This window comes from Eleutherodactylus coqui, chromosome 13 (assembly GCF_035609145.1).
Source record: "Eleutherodactylus coqui strain aEleCoq1 chromosome 13, aEleCoq1.hap1, whole genome shotgun sequence".
NCBI classification, from domain to species: Eukaryota; Metazoa; Chordata; class Amphibia; order Anura; family Eleutherodactylidae; genus Eleutherodactylus; species Eleutherodactylus coqui.
Genome location: NC_089849.1, coordinates 103349465 through 103366667, shown reverse-complemented (window position 1 = coordinate 103366667; position 17203 = coordinate 103349465). Strand labels below are relative to the sequence as shown.

General features: G+C 47.7%; 2 protein-coding genes across 3 annotated transcripts in view; one reads left to right on the top strand and one right to left on the bottom strand.

The window, feature by feature from the left end:
• The window catches only part of LOC136587426 (zinc finger protein 850-like), a 117070-nt gene that overhangs the window by 19708 nt on the left and 80159 nt on the right, over positions 1-17203 (bottom strand). The gene's annotated exons all lie outside the window — the stretch shown is intronic.
• LOC136587462 (uncharacterized) lies at positions 1360-11190 on the top strand. 2 transcript variants are annotated; one of them, XM_066586040.1, is made up of 2 exons: positions 1360-1397; positions 8363-11190. In XM_066586040.1, exon 2 carries the CDS (start codon positions 8364-8366, stop codon positions 10707-10709), a length of 2346 nt encoding a protein of 781 aa, XP_066442137.1. In that variant the 5' UTR covers positions 1360-1397; position 8363; the 3' UTR covers positions 10710-11190. The 2 variants fall into 2 exon arrangements, with proteins under 2 accessions (XP_066442137.1, XP_066442136.1); XM_066586039.1 differs by lacking the exon at positions 1360-1397 and adding an exon at positions 4822-6144.

Genomic DNA, 17203 nt, shown 5'->3' with positions numbered 1-17203 from the left:
CTGTCTCAGCCAATCAGAGCCCTGTGTGAGAGAGGCCCAATACTCATTAATTTATGGCGGTAGATCGGCGGCGCCTCTCCCCACGCAGCGGTAGATCGGCCGCGCCTCTCCCCACGCGGCGGTAGATCGGCCGCGCCTCTCCCCACGCGGTGGTAGATCGACCGCACCTCTTCCGACGCGGTGGTAGATCGACCGCACCTCTTCCGACGCGGTGGTAGATCGGCGGCGCCTCTCCCCACGTGGCAGTAGATCGGCGGCGCCTCTCCCCACGCGGCGGCTGTACCGAATCTCCACAAAGGCCACAATAGGCAGATGGCTTTGAGACTCCAACATCTGAGATAGTGAAGTCCGAGGAATACAAACTACCGCAATACTATAGCTTACTGCGGAGACAAATACAGCAGGACTGAAGGCCCTTTTACATGGAACAATTATCGTTAAAAAAACAAAAATCTTCAAACATAATCATTGAGTGTTAGCGCAGCCGGCGATCGGACAGGAAACGGAAAATCATTCGCTTTTCTTTCACGCAGCATAAAAACCACCCTTGTCTCGTTCACTAATCGTCCGGTTAAGCGGCGCTTGTTCAGTCGTCCTCCGTCACTTAGGCTTTATTCACATGAGCGTATGTATGCGGCTAAGTAGGCGCGTTTTCACGGCCAGCCAATATATGTGACCATCCGAGGCATCCGTTCACACAGAGTGTAAAAAGGTCGCGCCATAAAAAATACAACCTACGTGACTGAAATCCGCGCCGGCTATTATACGGGGGGTAAAAGGATAGTTCTGGATCTCTCTTCCAACCGATACACGCCGGAGACTCCCACAGACTCCTATGGGAGCTGGGAAAAGAAGGAAGGAGGAGGCAATTCAGCCGCGTCCAACACAGGGAGAAGATTAAGGCTCTATTCAGGCATCAGCAGTCATTCCGAGGATTTATGCCGAGCGAATGGATGAGAAAACCATCATTCAGCCCGGGAATCGTCCATTCATGCGAATTCACGAAGCATCGGCGCGAACGTAAATACGCATCCGCTGGTGTGAAGGAGCCCCTATACAGAGAATGTGAGCGATTCCCGTGTGACCGCGCCATGTGGCTGTCAGTAACCGGCCCCCCAGGCGGCTCGTTACCCGGCAGCCACCCTCTCGGTGACAGCCCCGCCGTCTGTAGGCCGCTGAGGTAAATAACAAGACGGCGGCCGCATTCCCGCCGCTTCTCCGGAGACGTGCAGGCGCCCCGCTGCCATCCTACAATCTCCCCTGACAGACCGGCCGCCTGCGGCCCTCTGCTGGGGGTTAGCACCACACCAGTGCCGGGGGCGGCCTCAGCACGGCGGATGTGATGCTACACTTCCGGAGGAGAAGGCAGGAGTCCGGGCGGTGAGGAAGTAGTGCAGGTAATGGCAGCCCTGCTGGATGGGACGGGTGTCCTGCTGCAGGGAGAGGGCTGAGAGGAGGCTGCCGGGCGGCCTCTAGTTGTAGAGCGCTACTACACCCCGGCGTCCTGTGCCCGGCTGCTACAGTGTAGGACGGGGAGCAGGCTGTGGTGTCCCGTGTGTGCCTGCTGTAGGACTGGGGGAGCAGGCTGTGGTGTCCCGCATGTGCGGGTTCGCCTGCTGTAGGACTGGGGGAGCAGGTTATGGTGTCCCCCCTGTTGGGGTCTGCCTGCTGTAGGACTGGGGGAGCAGGCTGTGGTGTCCCGCGTGTGGGGGTCTGCCTGCTGTAGGACTGGGGGAGCAGGCTGTGGTGTCCCGCGTGTGGGGGTCTGCCTGCTGTAGGACTGGGGGAGCAGGCTGTGGTGTCACGCGTGTGGGGGTCTGCCTGTTGTAGGACGAGGGGAGCAGGCTGTGGTGTCCCGCGTGTGGGGGTCTGCCTGTTGTAGGACTGGGGGAGCAGGCTGTGGTGTCCCGCGTGTGGGGGTCTGCCTGCTGTAGGACTGGGGGAGCAGGCTGTGGTGTCCCGCGTGTGGGGGTCTGCCTGCTGTAGGACTGGGGGAGCAGGCTGTGGTGTCCCGCGTGTGGGGGTCTGCCTGCTGTAGGACTGGGGGAGCAGGCTGTGGTGTCCCGCGTGTGGGGGTCTGTCTGCTGTAGGACTGGGGGAGCAGGCTGTGGTGTCCCGCGTGTGGGGGTCTGTCTGCTGTAGGACTGGGGGAGCAGGCTGTGGTGTCCCGCGTGTGGGGGTCTGCCTGCTGTAGGACTGGGGGAGCAGGCTGTGGTGTCCCGCGTGTGGGGGTCTGCCTGCTGTGTAGGACTGGGGGAGCAGGCTGTGGTGTCCCGCGTGTGGGGGTCTGCCTGCTGTGTAGGACTGGGGGAGCAGGCTGTGGTGTCCCGCATGTGCGGGTTGGCCTGCTGTAGGACTGGGGGAGCAGGCTGTGGTGTCCCGCGTGTGGGGGTCTGCCTGCTGTAGGACTGGGGGAGCAGGCTGTGGTGTCCCGCATGTGCGGGTTGGCCTGCTGTAGGACTGGGGGAGCAGGCTGTGGTGTCCCGCGTGTGGGGGTCTGCCTGCTGTAGGACTGGCGGAGCAGGCTGTGGTGTCCCGCGTGTGGGGGTCTGCCTGCTGTAGGACTGGGGGAGCAGGCTGTGGTGTCCCGCGTGTGGGGGTCTGCCTGCTGTAGGACTGGGGGAGCAGGCTGTGGTGTCCCGCGTGTGCGGGTCGGCCTGCTGTAGGACTGGGGGAGCAGGCTGTGGTGTCCCGCGTGTGGGGGTCTGCCTGCTGTAGGACTGGGGGAGCTGAATTTTAAAGGGTTATTTTGTGTTTTAAAATCGGGGTCTTATCTGTCATAAGAGATCATCCATATTAGATCGCTGGGGGTGGGGCCTGACTCTGGTGCGCTTGTGATGTGTATCAGCTTCAGTCTGGTTCATACTTGTCCCTGCTGTACTGCTTGTGGGGGACTGCTCTGCCCCTCAAACACTAGATCTGCAGAGTATCCCCACCAGTGTGATATGTAGGACTTCTTGTAAGGATAGGCCCTCAGACGTAGGCTGCCTGTCCATGGGCGTTTTTGCATAGTGAACGTTTTCCATAGCAAAGCGCAGCCCCCCTGTCTACGAGCGAAGAATCATTGCCATTCTCCACTCGCGGGCGGCAAATTGCGGCGATTCTTCGCGGTGAGCCTGTCAGATAGGCTGACAGCGGAGATCCGTCTGCCGGCTCCCGCGGCGAACAACAACCTCAGAAGGTTGTTGGATCCTGCTGCCGTACATAAACGAGAAGCTTGAGGGTTAATTAAAGGGGTTGTCCTATCTCATCAAGTTATCTCTTTACCACAAGACATGGGACAACTTGCTGATCTGTTGGGATCGGTGAGCCGGTGCGTCCTGAAGTACAGTGGTTGCACATCGCGGCTCTGCCCTAGTCACCTCAGTGGGACCGCTGCTGAGTTCAAGCACTCGGCACTCTCCTGTAGTCCCATTACAATGAATGGACCGGAGGCGCGCATGCGCAGTCTCTACTGCCAGGACTTTGGGATCAGTGAAGGTCCCAGCGGTCGGACCCCCACAGTTATCCTGCGAATGGTATCGGTGTGGCACGTCTTCACATTCACAAAGTGTTTGGGGTCTTCTCCACATAACGTGTAACAGGGGTCTCATCAAATACGTCTCACAGTACGACCTACCTTCTGGTCCAGAGCAACCAGTTAAGGCCGAGTATGTGCAGGAAGCGCAGATCTGAGCGCAAAAACTACATCTCCCATAATGCCCCTCTGTTAGTTATTGACCAGGTCACGGCTATCGATTACTAACGGAGAACTAAGTGGGGGGGGGTATCCCTCCAGTTGTGGAAGACAAGTTATAACGTTATATTGCAAAATGACATGTTATCACCTTATGACGTATACGAGATAGCTTTCACCTTGATTAACCCCTTCCCACCTCAGGGCCTAAGTGTACATCCTGGCAGGGTGGTACTTAACACAACAGGACGTACACTTACACCCTGTGGATGCCGCAGGATCAAAAGAGATCCCGCGCTATCCGGCAGCGGGAGCTGGCTGTCAGTAATAGCAGGCCTCCCACTGCAGCAGCGGGGATGCATTGGGACAGCGACCCCCGCTGTTAACCCTCTGTGACGTCATCAGACCCCCTCGATACAGAACGCCAGATACAGATGTCCTGCTTTGTCATTGCCTATGATCGCTAACACAAGTGATAAAGCAGAAGTCCTGCAATGCTTTGTCATAGCAGCTATGGTACAAATCCAACAGGGATATAAAAAATGTAAAAAGATGAAAACAGTGGAAAAAGAAAAATATTTTTTTAAAAACCCCTATTAGTATAAAAAAATTAAAATCCCACATAATTGGTGTCGCCGTATGCGTAACAAGTTGTACAGCAAATTGAACACGTCTTTTATTCTGCACGGTGAAAAGCGAGCCCCCCCAAAAAAACGCACTAAGGCCTCATGTCCACGGGCAACATAGGATTTAAAATCCGAAGCGGATCACCCACATGCGGATCCGCACTCCATAGGGATGCATTGACCACCCGCGGGTAGATAAATACCCTCGGATGGTCAATAAAAGGGAATTTTAAAAAAATGGAGCATGAAAAAAAACGTGACATGCTCCATTTAGGTGCGGGTCTCCCGCGGGGACGGCTCCCGCAGGCTTCTATTGAAGCCTATGGAAGCCGTCCGGATCCATGGGAGACCTAAAATAAGAATAACTTACCCGCAGCGGACCGGGCAGTTCTTCGCTTCTTCACAGCCGGATCTTCTTTCTTTGGCCGGGCGGATGTGCCTGGCATGTACATCCGCAGGCCGAAGAAAGAAGATCCGGCCGTGAAGAAGAGAAGAACTGCCCGGTCCGCTGCGGGTAAGTTATTCTTATTTTAAGCGCTCATGTCCGCGGGGCAGGAGGGACCCACTACGGATTCTGCATGGAGAATCCGTAGCGGGTCTGATTTTCCCCGTGGACATGAGGCCTAAGTGATCAAAAAAGCCATATGTACCCAAAATGGTACCCATAAAAAATGCTTGTCACGCAAAAAAAAGCTCTTACAGAGCTCCGTCCATGGAAACGTAAAGTTATAGGATTTTGAATGCAGCGATTTACAAAAAAAAATGGCAGAATCGATGCGTTTTCTCTCTCTACAATCATAAAAATGGTAATAAAAGTTTTACAGTATAGTCTATGTACCCAAAAATGACACCAATAAACACTACAGTTCGCCACGCAAAAAACAAGCCCTCATACGGCCGCGACGGCGGAAAAATTAAAAAGTTATGGCTTTTGAAAAGTGGAGATGAAAATCCCCCCAAAATTGTTGCGTCCTTGAGGGGTTAATGGTGGTGGGTTTTTTTTTCAAGTTTTCACCCATGTACTGGATTGGTGAAAACTGATAGGTTAGTGAGGGTGGAATGCCAGCGATCCCAAGACCAGCGGGTTCGGTCGGTCTCCAAATGAAGTGAGCCGAGGTTGCACAAGCGCAGCGCTGCCCTGCTCAGTGAGAGCCCGTGAGATTGCAGTGTGCCAATTCATTGGACCGGATGGAGCGGCGTGGCACCTGCGCGACCTCAGCTGCTTTCATTTGAGGCCTGACTAGATCCTGTTTTTGGGATCCTTAGTCAGACTCCCACTAATCTATCAGTTTTCGCCTTTCCAGTGGATGGGTGAAAACCTCAAAAAACATTCTCTTTAGAATACCTGTTTAACTACTAAGAATAGTGATTGTTATTTATTAGCCCGCTTGCTTCACAGATCCTGGGGTCAAAAACCTGCAACTTTGGCTCAAGTGCAAAAAATTGTGACCTTTTTGAAAGTTTCCACTGCTCCTGGTAGTTTTTTTTTTTTTAGATGGGTGGGGCTTAGAGTTAGGGGCGGAGCCATTGGTGGCCTGACAAGTTTATTATAAATTCTAGCTGAAATCTACGCTATTTTGTATCTGGTGTAGATGTCATTTTTTGGCACACGGGTGGCCTGAAAGTTCTGACACATGTAGTGAGAGACTTGTACCTCTTAATAGATTTGTCGCGCTGCACGCCAGCGCCATCTTTACTTAGAGCGGTGTATAAATATGCCCCCGTGTCCGCAGTGTTGTGGGTTTCGCCTCATGTTCTCTCTCTGTTTCATTTCTAGATCATTTTATCCTTTTATTTCTGGGCGTTTGCACCAAGTTATCCTTGGATTCCTCATCAGTCCAGGTAGAAATCATCCAGAGGCGTCTGCAGGGGGTTGCCTAGTAATCTGTGGCTAATGATTTCCATTTCGTATTGAGGTCCGGATTCTTCTAACCCCACTGGGCACAGCGCCACCATTGTGCACGATGAAGGGGTATTGCCACCCTGGAACGCGCTGTACTTGCTGGTTGTGATAGAGAAGTCGGGTTAAACGCCTTGACTGTGGTTTACTCCACGTTTTCGGACGTAAACGCCACATCTTGGTTTTCTAGCTCTCGTCTCCCCTGGTACTTATTCACGTTCACTCGCTTGTAGGGTAGTCTTCGCCCAAGTAGGCAGCACACTTCACACCATCATTGGTAAAGTCATCCTTTAAGATTACCACCAGTGCACCATTTGCCGAGGCCCCTACAGGTGCGGGGCTCTGCCATTAGCATCTCTCACACAACTGCTTAAACCTTTTAGTCGGTTTTACACGGGCAAGAAAATCATGCGATTTTCTTGCGATGCCACAGTGCTACAAACCGCATGTATGTGAAGCCCAGGCTTTCCAATAGGTTCCTTCACATTAGCCGTGTTTTGTAGGCGGCTACATTGCAAGAGAAAAAAAGTCATGGGTTGCTAAATATTGGTGTGATTTGCGCTGTTCTGTAGCCCTATGGAGCCTTCCTTTCTATTGCACCCTATTTTCGTGCAGTGCGATACAACTTTTACAGTAGGAAGTCCTACTGTAAAAGCCCTAAAATAAGCCCTAGCTGCATTAAAAAAATAAATAAATACATCACCTAAGAGGCTCTGTCGGCTCCACCGCACTTCTCGCAGGTTCACAGCACTTGTTTGAAGTCTTCTGTCAGTGCTTCCTGGATTGGAGGTTCAAAATCCCTGCCTCCAGAAAGCGCTGGCTGGGACTGGCTGAGATGTGGTGCTCAAGAATCAATCAGAGCCAGCGCTCTATGAACCATTGAATGGCTGTAATTGGTTCATTGAGCGCTGGCTCTGGTTGGCTGAAGACTGAAGATAAGTGCCAGGGGGCCTGCAAAAAAAAAAGTAGTGCAGCAGAGCTGACAGTGCTTCTTAGGTGATGTGTGTGTATATATATATTTTTTTTACGCAGCTAGGGCTTATTTTCAGGGAAGGCTTTATATTTCAAGCCACCCTTTACCCCTGAAAATCCCAGCAAAGAGTGCTACATAGTTGCGCGATTTGTATCGGCACACAATCCTGATATTGTAGCGAGAAAACGCAGTGATATCACACAGAATAACAATGCGATATTGCTGCGATATTCGTCACCTGTGCAAATGTACGGCGCATTGCCTAGGGCTTTAGGCTGCTTCTACACAGGCTACAAATCACACGATTTTATAATGATGTGACAGCACTACAAAACGCGTGTATGTGACGCCCGTGCTTTCCAGTGGGTTCCTTCACATTAGGGAGGTTTTCACTGATGCTATGTTGCTACAAAAAAAAAATCGCTGCATAGTGAATACAGCCGTGATTTGCAAATTTTTTTTTTTTCGTAGCTCATGTTTTCCTATGTTTATCGCATCGCATGGCATAGCAAGTACTTGGGATTTTCCTGCTATGCGATACATTTTTAACATTAGAAAAGCCTATTAACTTGTTATAAAATCGTGCAAAAAAATCACAGGTAGCAGCGACAGGATGCAAGGTTTTTCACAAGAAAATAGCATCACTGACGCTACAAAATTGTGTGTACAAAACTGCAATATCACTGTCGCCCGTGTGAAAGAGACCTTAATCGCAGTTGATAGTAAAAATATGGTGCGAGATTAAAGCTCCTGCAATCTACCAGAAGCAGGTCGGGTCCTCGGCTGTTAGATAAGCCAAAGACCCAGAGGAGAAGGCAGGAGTGATTTTTAACCGCTTTTGTCTTCTCCTTTACCTTACATGTGATTGTCCTTCTCCTGGGCACACCCTGTGTTGTGCGCTTCCATCTTTTTCTATTACTGAATATAAAAAATTACAATAAAATTTTTTTTGGGGGAAAAAAAAAAGTTCTTGCACATTTGTCACTTTTTCTGTTATGTGTTCAAGAAAGTCAAATGAAAAGCTGTAATGGCGACCATCTTGGTTGCCGCCTAGCTTTCCTGGAGATGGTTATAACTAAAAAGCGGTGGAATAGATATTTTAACCTTTTTATTAGCTTTATTTTGGGGGGTATAAATGAAACACTCTTAAAGAAAAATCTCTAAAAGCGGCTGTTTTGTCCTTGCAGTATGCCTGTCTGCATTGTCGCTGGATGTCCATCAGGAGGTCGCCAGAAAGAGCATGGAGTCATCGTTCATGTTTTTCCAAAAGACAAGAACATGATCAGGGCATGGCTGGTTCAGACAGGACAAGATTTCGGAGATCTGGACCAGTTTGTGAATAAGGTTTATGAGGGGAAAAAAACGGACAGCTTCAGACTGTGCTCCAAGCACTTCACTCCTGATTGTTACACACACTTGGATGGATGGCGCAAAGTTTTGAGAAAAGATGCCGTCCCCACCATCTTCCATCCTCCCAGTTTACCATCTAGTAGTTTAGGGTGCAATGGAAAAATTCCTGCTCGAAAACGACGCAGAATGGACCGAGATGGTTACCTAGGACCGCTTGGGTTTTGTGAACATTGCGGGCAGCAGTCAATCAGTGTCCCGAAAGTTGTCTCTGTTGGCGTTAACACCGAATCAGTCATTGTAAAGTGGGACCGCTCCACACAAACTGATCCAAAAATGAACACCAGGGCAGTTGCTGTAGAACATAAAATAAAGACCTATCGCAAAAAAATTCAGTGCAATCTGCCCTTTAACAAAAACAAAATGAAACTCCCAACTAGTGATGGCAACAAAACGCCACATGCCAATTTGGTTTTTAATGCAAAAGTAAGTTCACAGGGTGGCAACATGGTGCCCTCTCGTGATTCATCTCCAACCATCCGCACCCCAGTGGCTTTACCCTCCCTTTCAGTCGATAAAGGAACTGTTGTGCAGAATATCATTGTAGAAAAGACCCCCGATTCCAGATCACAACAAACTTCCCAAAATGAGCCTAGGCCCACGTTTCAAGCCTCAGATGTTGTGCAATCTTCCACAGAGGGTGACATTGAAGAAGCCCACCACAAAAAAAGTATCCAAAAACAAGGCATCGTGAATCCAGAAATTCTCAATCACAACTTGATAACCGAAAGAAAATTTATTGTTTCTGAATCGTGCCTGGATGCCCTGATCACAATGGTGTCCTGCAAAGGGCCCGGCCCGTGTGGGAAACCCATCATGAAAATCTTCAAAAAAAGAGTTGGAACCTTTGTTAGTGTATATGTTACCTGCGCAGACAACCACCGCACACATCTATGGGAAAGCCAGCCTAAGAAAGGCAACATACCTGTAGGGAATCTGGCTCTCTCAGCATCGATTTTATTTAGTGGCGCTACCTTTAGGCAGGTGCACAATTTGTTTTACCATATGGGCCTTGAATGTGTTCGAAAATCCACCTACCACAAATATCAAAGAAAATATTTATTCCCAACAGTGCAACAACATTGGAAGAAGGACCAGGCCAAAAATCTGTCACGTTTGGGCAATTCTTCAATATGTGTGGTCGGTGATGGACAATTTGATGGCCCAGGCCGCAGTGCCAGGTATTGTCTGTACACATTAATGGATGCGTCCACTAAGAAAATACTTAACATCCAGATTGAGCAGATGCGGCCCGGAATTTCATCTACCCACTTGGAGAAAGAAGCTTTTCAAAAATCCTTAGAAAAACTTAAGAAAAAAAACGTACGCATCAAAATAATCTGTACTGACAAATGTGCTGGCTTTAAAAAGCTGATCAAGAATGATTTTAAGACTATGGTCCACCAGTTTGATGTGTGGCATATGGTAAGATCCATAGGGGCAAAGGTTCTTTCGGCAAGCCGAAGAAAGTATTGTGGGGACCTGAGCGCATGGGTGAGCGCTGTTAAGGATCACTTGTGGTGGTCCGCTAGCACATGCGATAACAATCCGGAACTGCTTCTTGAAAAGTGGAACTCGTTGCTAAACCATACGGCAAACGAGCACACTTGGTCTGGCAACAAACTATACCACCACTGTGAGCATGGGTTTGTAGAGCAACATCGGCTGAGGAGGTGGCTTCAGTGGGGAAGTGCTGCCCACAACTCCCTTCGAGAAATTGTGCTGAACCCAAGGTTACAGAATGACCTAAGGCACCTCTTCACATTTTGTCACCCGGGTGACATTGAGCTATTCCACAGCGCAATTTCAAAGTACCGTCCGAAGAGAGGCGATTTTGTCAGGGACAGCGTGAAGGCCAGGATTCGATTGGCGGGTCTACACCACAACTATAACCTTCACAGAGTCCAACCTGAAGTCAGGAAAGCCACCACCAGATCTTTAAGCCGAAGGCGTCAAGCTGTTTGCAGCAAGGACAGAAAGCATCAGTTCCTGTGTGCGGTTTATGAGCCAAGCAACCAGGGGTTCTTATTGGGAATTATGATGGATGTCTTGGAGTTGGTAGATGGAAACAGAAGCTTCGGCTGTAGAGAAAAGGTTTCGGCAACCCCATTGACAATGGAACTCTAGACCACATGTCTAACTAGATGTAATAACATTATTATGTATATTTTGCGTTCTTTTGTCAGTATATTGAAATGAGCTGACTTCACCCTCACATTAAATTTTTTTATATAGAGATATATATATATATTTTGTACAAAAAATTTATACATCAAATTTGTAAACGAGAAATGGCTCCATCAAAATCAGATTAGAGATCCAGCCACGGCATTCCCAACTAAACCTTGAGAATGGGTAATTGCTGGTAGTGACCACCAGTAAAAGGTGGTCGTTCATGTACAATTACTCTTCATTGCACTAAAAGGGAGGTACCGAACCCATCAAAAGGAAGGTGAGATGGTGACGTTCTTGTACTTGGTAGGGTTCAACGTGCCAACTGCCTATTCATATTATGATAGTTGCTTCTGGGACAATTGTATGTTTTGTAATATTTTTCTGAGACGCATTATTTTAGTGTCCTGTAAGTCAATAAAATCTTAACTTTCTATTTCTGTGGTTTGTCTCTATAAACATATATATATTAAATCTCATGTCCACGGCACGCATGGATATTTCATGCGGATGCACTGCGGGGAAACATAAAATTGATTTTTATTTCCTTGTGGGAGATCGCAGATTTTTTCCGTGTGGATGTAGGGTAGAAGCAATCCGCAATCCCACCTCCCAGCCTTTTCCCCACCTCCCTAATTGCTTCTAACTTTCAAATCCGCAGCAGATTCGCAAATGCATTTAACCCTTTGCAATCCAATTTGTATCCCGGTTCTCCTAGGGGGCTTACTCTTTTTCTGCCATTTTACAATGGCACTATATGTTGGCTAAAGCCAGTACTGCATGAGGTGACACGTTGAATAGGCTCCGACAGCAGAGAGGCTGGCAATATACAGTAAGAGAACCCTGACGGACGTCTTACAACATCATAGCTGTACAGCTGTTACAGTACTAGTGGGATGCTTAGGTACGCACGGTGCGGGGCTCCCTGATCTACACCCACGCCACTGTCCCTTCCTGGAGATGGCCCTGATGGTGGACACGTCCAGGCCGCCAACTCTGACCCTATGCTTACTAGGGGGGACAGGCAGGGACTGCAGTACCTATACAAGAGACAACTACCCACTAGCACCGACAGGAAAGGCAGATGACAAGAACCAACATGAAACAATACAAATAGAGCAGAGGCAGATGGTAAGGCCTGGCTGATAACAGCGAGGCCTAGTGGACAAACTGACAGAAGGAAGATACAAACAGAGAGGTCTAGCGGACAAGATGACAGCAGCAGGATACCAAATGAGGCAGACTAGCAAGCAGACTGAGGGAATGGCACAAAGTATCATGGCCAGATTACCAGCAGGTCAGAGTAGCTGGACTACTCAGCAGACACTAAAAACTGAACAATAAAAGCAAGGTCTAGCGGACAGGCTTGGCCGATAACAGAAAGTAAAGCAGACAATAGCAAGGTCCAACGGACATGAAAAACAGAACAATAATCGGCCAATCACAGGCAGCATGAGCTGGATCTAAGGGTGCATTCCCACGAACGTATATTGGCTCGGTTTTCACGCCGAGCCGATATACGTTGTCCTGGTGTGCAGGGGGGGGGGGGGAGTATGGAAGAGCCAGGAGCAGGAACCGAGCTCCCGCCCCCTCTCTGCCTCCTCTCCGCCCCCTCTCTGCCTCCTCTCCGCCCCTCTGCACTATTTGCAATGGGGAAAGGCGGGCAGGGGTGGGGCTAATTTGCGGGACTTAGCCCCGCCCCCAGCCCGCCTCTCCCCATTGAAAATAGGGCAGAGGGGCGGAGAGGAGGCAGAGTGGGGGCGGTAACTCAGTTCCTGATCCTGGCTCTTCCATCCTACCCCCCCCCCCCCCGCACACCAGGACAACGTATATCAGCTCGACGTGAAAACCGAGCCGATATACGTTCGTCTGAATGCAGCCTTATAGGGAGATGGGAGAAGGCGATAGATAGACCTGTCAATCACCAGCACACTACTCAGGCACATAGCAGGGTAATTAACCGGACTAGAAGCCACAGGAGATGTTAACCCTGGCTAGTCTGGACAAAACAAGGTGTGCTAGCAAAATTAACCATGAGCAGACAGGTGTAACAGCCTTAAATCATAATGTCAGACAGTGGATTGGAAACGGTTAAATGTATTTGCGGGTCCTAAGCTCCCATAGAGATGAATAGAGCCAGATCAGTGGGTAAATTGAGCATGCTGCGATTGATTATCCACGCGTGGCATCTGTAAATCATTTAAAATCAAACCCGCAGGACGTAAATGTAGTGCGGATCCGATAAATAAAACCCGCCCGTGGACATTGGGCCTTATACACATGAATATGAAAAAAAGGTTCTGGGACAAGCTTTGAAGGGAATCTGTTACCTTTTTGATCACCTCCATAAACTAAAGTAATGATTAAATACTGTGGTTTGGTTTCAGTAATGCACATTACATGAAAAACCTTCAGATTGGACAGTTTTTACAAAAACAAGGAAAAATGTGTTCAAAGTATTCTGTCAATGAGTACTAATTAAAATCAAAGATACTTAGAGAGCCTTGCGATGTACACAACCAGCCTGTTGCAGCTGTCACCGAGGGGAAATGTAGAACTTAAAATATGATTTTAGATATTTTTATCACTAGGTTTAAAATTGGGCATTGCAAAATTAGGAATATCTTACACCATTCACACATTCTTTTGAATGACCCATGCTTAATGAATAATAGATACAAGTTTATAGAATTAATATACACGAGTGAACAAAATATTAACAAGTGAACAAAAAAATGACATAATGGAGAAATCCCTGAGTTCCACAGGATAGGTGCAGCATAGGAGAAGTCCTGGAGATGGGACTGAGAGGAGGTCCTACGTACCCTGTGATATTACATGCAATGTTTTATCTCCACCAGTGTTCTCCCTTGGAATATTCCTTTATACCGTTTTTCAATTGCATGTATGTCCTGGTGAAATTGGCGCTCATCTGATAAGTCACTGCAGCTCTCTGGTAAGTACTGTTAGATCGTTTTGATAAATGAGGTCCGTGGTTTTAATGATCAATATACTGAAACAAAATGGTACAATATTGAATATAGTCAAACCTCTAGTTTCGTTGAAATTTGTCCGAAAGCAATCCGCCAAACTAGATAACCAATGAAACTCAAGGCAATTATTTCCATAGGAATCAATGTAAATCCAACTAATTTGTTCTAGACGTTCCAAAAAACACACCAAACCCCATTTAACCCCTTGAGTGGCGGGTTTCCTACCACCCTGTCGTGCCCACCAGGGCAGGTTTTTTAAAATGGTCTAATCATTGAATTTCAACTAATTTTGCAGTTGCGTCTCAAGAGCCATTACTTTTTCATTTTTCCATTGACATGGCCATATAAGGGCTTGTTTTTTGCGGGACAAGTTGTGATTTTTTTAAACAGGGGGGAGGAAAAAAAGAAATGGGGAAGAAAGAAAAAAAGGGGCCATGTCATTAAGGGGTTAAATAATGCATTAACTTCCTTTTCTGGGTCATTACGACGCATGGATACCACATGTGTGATTGTATTTTTGATTTTTTTACAAAGTAAAGGGAGACAAGTGTTTTTATGTTTTTTATAATTTTTTCCCTTTTTTTTTTAATTTTTTTTTGTCCCTTTAGGGGACTTCCACAGGGACCCATCAGGACCCCTGATCACATTCCGGGGGTCCGATGGTGACAGCCCTTTACATGCTGCAGTGACAGCCCTTTACATGCTGCAGTCACATAGACTGCAGCATGTAAAGGGTTAACACAGCAGAGATCAGAGGTTTTCTCAGGTACTAGCTCTTACAGCAGAGATCAAACTGTCCTCTTACAGCCAAGCACCAAGCTCTCCCTACCACAGAGACCATCGGCTTGCTTCTGACAAGCCGATGGTCTCTATGGCAACCTCTAAACAAAGCAGGAGGTTGCCGGCATATCAGCAATATCTTCTGCTGGTTTTTCAAAGCCCTTGCTTTGTTCTCTGTGGGTCTGTGCAGGCAGAGCACACTGTCACAGCTTGTGGCATTGTGCTCTGCAGCTCCCATAGTGATACATAGCCCGGAAATCTTCCGGGCTATGTCACTATGAGCAGTGGAGCTCGTCCCGGAAAATTTCCGGGCGTGCCACTCAAGGGGTTAATAGAGAATGTTTTTTTTTAATACCAAAAACAATAATAAATGAATATAAAAGACTGCTGTAAAGAATAAATGAACATTTAACATGTTATTATGTTTTATCTGTGCTGTTACATAGGACTGCAGGTCACATCTACTACATCATCTGTCCTTAACGTTATCATTGTGTTCTCTGTGCTGTTACGTAGGACTGTAGGTGACATTATCTAGCCTCAGTGTTATCACTGTGTTCTTTGTGCTGTTACATAGGACTGCATGTAACATCATTATCTGTCCTCGGCGTTATCACTGTGTTATCTGTGGTGTTACATAGGACTGCAGGTGACATCACCGTGTTATCTCTCCTGTTATCACTGTGTTATCTGGGTAAACATGGCCACTTACATTACACTGCAGTACTGTTTTACTAGCGCCCACAGCGACGCTGGAGAAGGGTGGGGAGCATTTCAGCATCAGGAGGAACATACGCTGAGCATGAGATCACGTGGGCCGTGTCAGCAGCGAGGTCACGGGGGCCGGCTGCAGCCAGTGAAACTAGAGGCGCAATTCTGGCTTGCAAAATCTGTGAAACGAAACCAGCTAAACTAGAAGACAACAAAACTAGAGGGTTGGCTATATGCTACTTTCTCATGATGTTTATAACTCTATTATCTTTCCTAACAGACAGTTTTGGTTGCCGTACTTGGATTCAGCACCCTGAATATAGGTAAGAACACTTGTAACACGGTGTCATCAATGGATAAGAGCCTTTACTGGCCACAATACAAGTCATAGACCAGGTTTACGGACTGAGAGGAGAATGGGAAACATTTGGGCAGCACACAGTATAGGTAACAGCAGTAATGGCCCTTTTACGCACAATGAGAAATAAATGATTGACGTTAGTCCGAGCGGACCATCTGGTGACGTCATCAGCAGCTCTCCTGCAGCCCGCTTAGACAGGCAGATCATCATTGAGAATCGTTCACTTCTCGTTCAGGGTTTCATGTTCCTATATAACACACTGAGCGGAGAGTGTTTAAATGTAGTGATAAGTGAACGGGCCAACAATGTAACTGAAGAGAGATGAGCGAGCATACTCGCTAAGGGCAATAGTAGTAATACGTAGATATAACTCGTCAAACTGAAAAGTGACAGGTACCATGCCCCGTCCCTTATGTTAATGTGACAGCTGCCCCCCTTCTGGAAGCAGGGAGCTGCATCAGCCTAGGTTATTATGCCGCCCCCTTTAGTTCAGTGAAATTAGCATGGGATAGCAGAAATGTCAGTCCTATAACGTGTCAATCATAATACACTCCGCGGAGCAGAGTATATTCTGAATATGTCCAGATTAATCTACATCCAAAGCCTATTACGATTATTTCCAGCTTTATCTACAGCTGATATTAAGTAAAAAATGAGTATATTATGAGACTTTATCTACAGTCTCTTATTTCATGAAGTTATCTATCTCCATGAGAGTGTATTATAAATCCCCAGCCTTTTAGCCCCCACCTTTTTTTGAAAAACATACCCCTTCATAAAGTTAAAGGGGTTGTCTCGCGGCGAAAGCGAGAAAAAATTTTTTTCACTTACCCCCGCATTCTGCCCTGTTAAAAATAAAGCATAGGTTAGTTTTTAAAAAGCACATTGCACTTACCTGCATCAGCGTTCTGCAGCTTCTTCTATTCTTCTTTTAAAGATGGCGCCGCTGGTCTTCTCCCACGTTGCACCGTGGGTCTTCTCCCATGGTGCACCGTGGATTTTCTTCTCCTTCCTTGCGTTCCATTGCCAATTCCAGCCTCCTGATTGGCTGGAATCGGCACACGTGACGGGGCGGAGCTACGATGACGACGCGGTGAGCAGCTCTCCGGCACAAGAGGCCCCATTCACCAGGCAGAAGACCGCACAGCGCAAGCGCGTCTAAAAAAGCAAGAAGCCAGCGAAATTAGACGGATCCATGGCGACGGGGACGCTAGCAACGGAGCAGGTAAGTGAATAACGTCTGTATGGCTCATATTTAATGCACGATGTATATTACAAAGTGCATTAATATGGCCATACAGAAGTGTATAACCCCACTTGCTTTCGCGGGACAACCCCTTTAAGCTTTTATCCCTCAGTCTTTATGTCAGGAAGCTGCAGACCCCCACAACCCCCACCTTTTTTTGTTTTCACAACAAGAGAGAACGCAGGAGACTGATGCAAAGTTTTAAAAAGCTTTATTGAGTACACGTGCGAATACATAAAATATTATTCATATAGTTACATGGGTAATAACATAATTATATTAAATATGTCGTATGAGGTAAAGCATTTGTATAAAGTTAAATGCATCCTATAAGAGGTTTTGAACTGCAATGTACAGA

Bases quoted from the DNA above. Each gene is read 5' to 3' on its own strand.
- LOC136587462 (XM_066586040.1), top strand. From the start codon at position 8,364: ATGCCTGTCTGCATTGTCGCTGGATGTCCATCAGGAGGTCGCCAGAAA.